Source organism: Penaeus japonicus, unplaced genomic scaffold (genome assembly GCF_977035675.1).
Source record: "Penaeus japonicus unplaced genomic scaffold, GWHDUDI00000001_assembly GWHDUDI00000033, whole genome shotgun sequence".
Lineage (NCBI taxonomy): Eukaryota > Metazoa > Arthropoda > Malacostraca > Decapoda > Penaeidae > Penaeus > Penaeus japonicus.
Window position 1 is genome coordinate 6,123,062 of NW_028234435.1, and position 7,500 is coordinate 6,130,561.

Below are 7,500 nucleotides of genomic sequence, written 5' to 3' on the forward strand. Positions count from 1 at the left end.
CTCTTTTTCTCCCTCCCCCTTGACCTCTGCCTCCTCCTCCTCTTCCTCCTCTTCCTCTTCATCCTCATCCCCAACCTACTTGTTCTTCTTCTTTTTTCTTCTTCTTCTTCTCCTCCTCATCCTTCTCCTCCTCATCCTCATCCTCATCCTCCTTCTTCTTCTTCTTCTCCTCCTCCTCCTCCTCCTCCTCCTCCTCCTCCTTCTTCTTCTTCTCCTCCTCCTCCTCCTCCTCCTCCTCCTCCTCCTCCTCCTCCTCCTCCTCCTCCTCCTCCTCCTCCTCCTCCTCTTCCACCTCCTCCTATTCTTCTTCCTCCTCCTCCTCCTCCTCCTCCTCCTCCTCCTCCTCCTTCTCCTCCTTTTCTTCCTCCTTCTCTTCCTCCACCTCCTCCTTTTCTTCCTCCTCCTTTTCTCCCTCCTCCTCCTCCTCCTCCTCTTCCTCCACCTCCTCCTTTTCTTCCTCCTCCACCTCCTCCTTTTCTTCCTCCTCCTCTTCCTCTTCTTCCCCCTCCTCCTTTTCTTCCTCCTCCTCCTCCTCCGGCCTCCCATTCACGCCAGCCTTAAAATAGGCAAAGTCTGGCCCAGAAGCTGACGTTTCGCTCAGCTTCACATTTCATCACCGGTTGTGCTGGCGATCTTTTTTTCTCCTCTCTTTCTTTCTCTCTTTACCTCCTTCTCTCTCTCTCTCTCTCTCTCTCTCTCTCTCTCTCTCTCTCTCTCTCTCTCTCTCTCTCTCTCTCTCTCTCTCTCTCTCTCTCTCTCTCTCTCTCTCTCTCTCTCTCTCTCTCTCTCTCTCTCTCTCTCTCTCTCTCTCTCTCTCTCTCTCTCTCTCACCTCTCTCTCTCCTCTCTCTCTCTTTCTCTTTACTTCTCTCTTTTCGCTCTTTCTTTTTTGACGGTGTTTCCTAAGTGCGGTTAAATCGCCTGCCTTGATGTCTTTGTACAACCAGTGCTTCTTACCTCGCTGGTTAGGATGCTTGTGTGTGTGCGTGTGAGAAAGAGAGAGAGAGAGAGAGAGAAATGGGAAAAAAAAGTAAAGAGATTGACGGAGAAGGGATGGAAAGGTAGAGAGGAAAGGAATATATATATATATAATATATATATATATATATATATATATATATGTATATATATATATATATATATATATATATATATATTATATATATATATATATATATCTATATCTATCTATCTATCTATATATATATATATATAATATATATATATATATATATATATATAGAGAGAGAGAGAGAGAGAGAGAGAGAGAGAGAGAGAGAGAGAGAGAGAGAGAGAGAAAGAGAGAGAGAGAAAGAGAGAGAGAGAGAGAGAGAGAGCAACGAACGTTACTCAACAGCGTCAGTACAAAAAAAGCATTGTGTTTTGACTGTGAGCAGCGGAAGTTGGAAAAGGCATTCGAGTGCTGGAAATGAATAATAACAGCCAGCGCTCTTACTCGCTCTTGTTCTCCCCCCACCCCTCCTCCTCCTCCTCCCCTCCGCCTCCTCCTCCCCTCCGCCTCCTCCTCCTCCTCCTCCTCCTCCTCCTCCTCCTCCTCCTCCTCCTCCTCCTCCTCCTCCTCCTCCTCCTCCTCCTCCTCCTTCTCCTCCTCCTCCTCCTCTTCTTCCTCTTCTTCTTCTTCTTCTTCTTCTTCTTCTTCTTCTTCTTCTTCTTCTTCTTCTTCTTCTTCTTCTCTCTCTCTCTCTCTCTCTCTCTCTCTCTCTCTCTCTCTCTCTCTCTCTCTCTCTCTTTCTCTCTCTCTCTGCTCGTTTTCACCTTTTTGTCTCCTTCCTCTTCTTTTCCATTGCTCCTCCTCCTCCTCCTCCTCCTCCTCCTCCTCCTCCTCCTCCTCCTCCTCCTCCTCCTCCTCCTCCTCCTCCTCCTCCTCCTCCTCCTCTTTTTCCTCCTCTTTTTCCTCCTCTTCCTCCTCTTCCTCCTCTATCTCCTTCCCACTCTCCCTCTCCTACCCCTCCTACCCCACCTGCCCCCCTCCTCCTCCTCCTCCTCCTCCTTCTCCCACTTCTCATCCTCCTCCTCCTCCACCCACTTTCCCTTCCACTCCACCATTTTCCCTTTCCTCTCCCCCATCTTCCTCTCCCGCCTCCTCCTCACCCCCTCTGCCCCCCCTCCCTCCCTCCCCACTAAGTGTCAGCATCTTTATTCATGTATTCACGTAGACGCTTCCCCTTAGCACAGCTCTCTCGAGTTCTGCTTTTCTGGCGCGTTCTTGATCTGCTTTCACGGAGGCGGTAAGAGGGAAGGATGAGGAGTGTAAGCGGGGAAGAGGGAGGGCGTAACAGCGAATAGAAGGAGCGGGGGACTGAAGGATGGAGATAAAAGGGGAGGAGAAAAATTTAGGAGAAGAGGGAGGAGGAGGGTGAGGAGGAGGAGGAGGAGGAAACGCTGGCCGAGAATGAAAGATGGCAATCGCCTCATGTCGGAGAGAGAGATAGTCAAGCCAGGGAGCTTTTTGATGTTTGAGAGGCAGAAAGAGATTTATTTGTAAGCTTTTTTGCGAATCTCTGATATCCGTCGAAGTGTGTTTTGAGTTAGCGTTGTCCGTTTGTGCCAAGTTTATGACACGGAGGCGATTATCCCCCCCTTTCGCCGTGTCAGCTGCTGAGGAAGCCTAATCTGAAGTCGTAGATCAGCCCATCCGGACGAAGTGGAAGGAAATCATTCAAGGGATATCGTCTAAAGAGGAAATAAGCGCGCGCTCGAGTGTGGGAACTAAACTCGCGGGATAACAAAAGTGAATGAAGTTCCAATTCCGCATTTCAGATCAAAAGATTAAAAGGAAAAGGAAATAAAGTTTTGATAATCTGAAAGGAAAATAGAATAGAATTGAAAATAATAAAAAGAGTGAAAGCGAAAGAGTGTGAGTAAGGGTTACCGAAGTGCCTCAAGCAGTGTGATGCCCATGGGAAAGACGCGTGCCATCACAAGGTCAGAGTAGGTCACCGTCACCATCACTATGCCGGCACCACCAGATACGGACGGCAGGACGAAGATAGGTGAGGAAAAGGTTAAAAGGACCTTGATACGGTCACTGGCCTTTTTTTTTTTTTTTTTTTTTTTGCTAATGAAAAATTGTCTCCATACACATGTATCTCTGTGTGCGTATGTAGCTGACTGTTTTCAGGTATGTTCACGATCCGAAGATCTGTAGATTATGCATGTAACCAGGAATGGGGGGGGGGATGCGGGACATTCCCAGGCCGGAAAGCGATCGAAGGTGTTTCATTTCCTAGCGATCGGATGATTGAACCGGTTAGCTCCGCCTTCGCGCTCCCCCGCACGCCCGTCCTGGCCCGGTTTCCCTTCTCTTTCGGTTGTGCTGTTTTATTGCCCGAGTTTTTCGCCACCTTCTCTTCTCCGTTTTTGTTGGATTGTTTTTGGAACATAAACTTTTCCCTAGAGTGAGAGAGAGACGGGGGTAGAGAAAGGGGAGGAGGGAAAGAAAGAGAGAGGGAGAGAGTCAGACAAACAAACGGATAGGCAGAGGGATAAACAAACAACAGGTGGATGAATAGTAAAAGAGAAAGAGTGAAGAATTAAAAGTTTAAAAAGGCGAAGGATTAAGAATGGGAAAGATAAGAAGGAGATTCAGTTCAGAAAAGGTGATAAAAAAAAGGGTTTAGCAATAACAAGGAAAAAGGAAGTAATAATTTCTGTATTATTATTTTTAGATAATTATTTATTTGTTTATTTATTCATGTATTTCTTTCTTCATAGACAGTTATGTTTTATAATATTTATTTGGATTCGCTTTTTAATACTTCAAAATATCTGTCCAATACTCTCTCAAACACCCCACCCCTCCTGATCCCCCCTCCCCCTTCCGCATTGTGTGTATTACCGAACCCTTTAGGTAATTCATATGGAATTCTGCAATGGCGTAGAAAATGAAGTGAATATTTGCATGAGCTGATCTGAATAAATGTATTTTCCCCCTGAAATAATCTGCCTTAATACCTGCAAGGTTTAACTATTTTTGTTTCGACGTTTGATATATTTTTAGAATATTCTTGATAGATGATAAAGTGGAATATTTAACTGAGTGGCATGAAAATATGTTTTCGTTTATTGATATTAATTTTATATTTGAATTGATTCATGAGTTATTCCATTATATTATTTGATTACTGAGAGTGAGAAATTGTTTCTGGTGGAGAGAGAGGGTCAAGAAATATTGAGTATGTCAGTGATTTTTTTATTGAATAGCTTACACAAATCCAGAAAAAAGACGAGTCTCACGTCAACCTTAGCCGTTTTCTTTAATCAAGGGTTGTTGCTCATTTTCTGTGAAACGTAAAGGGTGTGACTAAAGTATTTTGAAGATGCTCGTACTTTCTGATGTGATATACACATGCTACATAATTGAATTTCACTCTTAATGTAAACGTACTTGAGGTTCAGGAGAGCAAATATCATAAAATAAAGAATGACTGTTATGATAGCTACCGGTGAACACTCAGCTGTATTTTCTTTGAAATCACGATTCTAGCATAGAATATGCATCTCAAACGCCTCTCTGTTGTTCAAACTCTGCCAAGTTACACAGGACAATTTCGCGCAAACACTCAGACACACTTTTTATTTAAAGGGATGTGTTTATACTTTTCTTGAACACTGAGTGACGTCAGACAGATGCTCTTGTTGGACTGGTATTTGCCTGTTTATAAATATGAAGGGAACAGCGTCCAACCAAAGGCACCTTGTGTTGTTGATATATGTTCTACTCTTAGAAAAAGTACAAAGGGAATTAACACTCAGATCTGACAAATTATGAACATTGTGGAGATAAGTTTTTTCCGTCTTTCCTATCTTTTTCCTTATATTATATTGTAAATTTGAAAATTAGTCAATTTATGAACATTTTTTTCCATCGTATGCGATCCAACGCCTTATTTATTGAGATTCCTTTCTCAACCAAATCATATTACTTTTCCGCTTATCGCCTCGTCTAACCAGCCTTTGTTGTGTCTCCCGCAGGCGAGTCGGGAGGCGAGAAACAGCCGTTCCTGGGCGGCGTGGAACCCGTCCGCCTCACGCCTTCATGGGAGAACACCAACCTGCCGAAGGAGGAACTCAACTTCAAAAATGTCAGCACCTTCGAGACCTTCGAGGTGGATATGGAGCCTCCCAAGGACAGGTGAGTCCTTTAGGATGTTGCCAGGGTCACAGGGTCTTGCTCCCTCCGAGGCGGGATCGAGATTCTAATATATATATATATATATATATATATATATATATATATATATATATATATATATATATATATATGTGTGTGTGTATGTGTGTGTGTGTGTGTGTGTGTGTGTGTGTGTGTGTGTGTGTGTGTGTGTGTGTGTGTGTGTGTTTGTGTGTGCACATGCATGTGTGTATGTACGTATGGAGAGAAAGAAGGAGAGAGGGAGGGAAAGAGAGAGAGAGAGAGATGACCTTCGCCACAAAAGATAATAGCATAGCCAAATATTTTACTTCAGTATCCCTGCATATATTGGCCGTTTTCTGTTGTTTGGACACTTTCCTCAGGGCAAATCATCTGCAGTGCGTAAAACTCTTTATGTGTATTACTATATATTCTCTATATCTTTCCGTATCTTCTATTTGGCACTCTCCTCATCTGTATTCTCTCTCTCTCTCTCTCTCTCTCTCTCTCTCTCTCTCTCTCTCTCTCTCTCTCTCTCTCTCTCTCTCTCTCTCTCTCTCTCTCTCTCTCTCTCTCTCTCTCTCTCATTCATCCATCCTCATTCTTAAAGAGGAAAAAATACAATATTTTCGCCCAGACTCCGGGCCTCGCAAGCAAGCGGCCTTTAACAGCCGAGGAGACAATGTATATCATTCCTCTATTCTATGCATTTTTAATCTCTCATCGTCATTCTCTGTGCGTTTCGCCTCCTACTTTATTTTGTTTGTTCTCCCTTTTCCCCTTACGTCCCCATGGGCTTGCGTACGTGCGTACGTTACGTTTGTGTGTGTGTGTGTGTGTGTGTGTGTGTGTGTGTGTGTGTGTGTGTGTGTGTGTGTTTGTGCCGTGTTCCGTGGCATGTATACGAGTGTTAGTGTTTGCAAAAATATATGCAGGTTATATATCCTCGCCCCCCCCCCCACACACACGCTCTCCCCTCCATTCCTGTTGTCAAATAAACTCGTTCGGCGTCACTGGCATCACATGGCTTATAGCATCTTCTTGCACCACTTGCTCTCCATCCGTCCTGCCAAATTCTGTTAAGGTCGACTACCCCTTTAAAAAACAATATACACCTCTCCTTCAAGGCTCCCCCGATCACCTCCCTCGATTCTTTTCCTTGTGGCTGCAGCAGTGCCAGAGAGGAGGCGACTTTCATGTCAACAAAGAAGTGACCATGAGGCATTCGGGTGGGCATGTGTAAGCAGTCAGGGGAAAAGTGCGGGCATTAGGCATGTGAAAGCATAGAGGAATAGAGTGCAGGCATGTGGTGGATTTCAGGGGAGGTGGGTATCACGTATATGGGAAAAGACAGGAGTGTGAGTATCCTGTAGGACAGCAGGAAGTAGAAGTGTCAGGCATGATTGAGTAGGAGATGCTTCGTCGTATGGATAGATGGACGTGGGAAATTCATCGTCATCATCATTATCATCTTCCTCTTCATCTGCATCACTATTTTCTTCTCTTTTTGTGCTTCTTCATTTTGTTCGCCTTCTCCTGCTTCTTCTTCTTCATTTTCTTTATTCTATCCTTTGTTTTTTTCTACTCCAACGCCATCTTTTTCTTCTTCTTCTTCACCTTCTTCAACTTCTTTTAATTCTTCTTCTGCTTCTAAATCTTAAACATTATGATCTTATTATTATTATTATTATTATTATTATTATTACTAGTATTACCATTATTATTATTACTATAATCATCATCATTATTATTATTGCTATAGTCCTTATTATTATCCATATTATTATTATTGCAATCATAACTATTTGTTGCATTCGCCTACTTCCTGTTATCTGTTTATTCTGTCCTCATTCCTTGCCGTGACTCTGACAACGCTATATTATTGGAGCAGATTGGGGCCACGTCAGAGAGGGGAAAAATGCATAATAAAAGAACAATATAAAGAAATGAAATAGATTTGCGTGCATAATGTTTTAGTCCTTGGGGGTCTATATGCGTGGTAGTCTGTGTGTGTGTGTGTGTGTGTGTGTGTGTGTGTGTGTGTGTGTGTGTGTGTGTGTGTGTGTGTGTGTGTGTGTGTGCGTGCGTGTGTGTGTGTGCGTGTGTGTGTGTGTGTGTGTGTGTGTGTGTGTGTGTGTGTGTGTGTGTGTGTGTGTGTGTGTGTGTGTGTGTGTGTGTGTGTGTGTGCGCGTGGGTGTGGGTGTGTTTGTTTGTGTGTGGAGAGAGAGAGAGAAAGAGAGAGAGAGAGAGGTTAAAGAGCAGAATTAACAAGGGAGAGGAAATAGTGAGTGAGTTTTGTCTAGAATATGAAGCTATTGTTTCTCGATGTCCCATCACGATTAGAAG

The 7,500-nt window shown here is 43.7% G+C and overlaps 1 protein-coding gene across 1 annotated transcript in view; it reads left to right on the forward strand.

The window, feature by feature from the left end:
• Ent2 (Equilibrative nucleoside transporter 2) overlaps positions 1–7,500 on the forward strand; it is a 244,085-nt gene that overhangs the window by 149,462 nt on the left and 87,123 nt on the right. Inside the window, 1 exon segment of the mRNA XM_086556640.1 lies at positions 4,995–5,154. Coding sequence (XP_086412766.1) covers positions 4,995–5,154 — 160 coding nt within the window.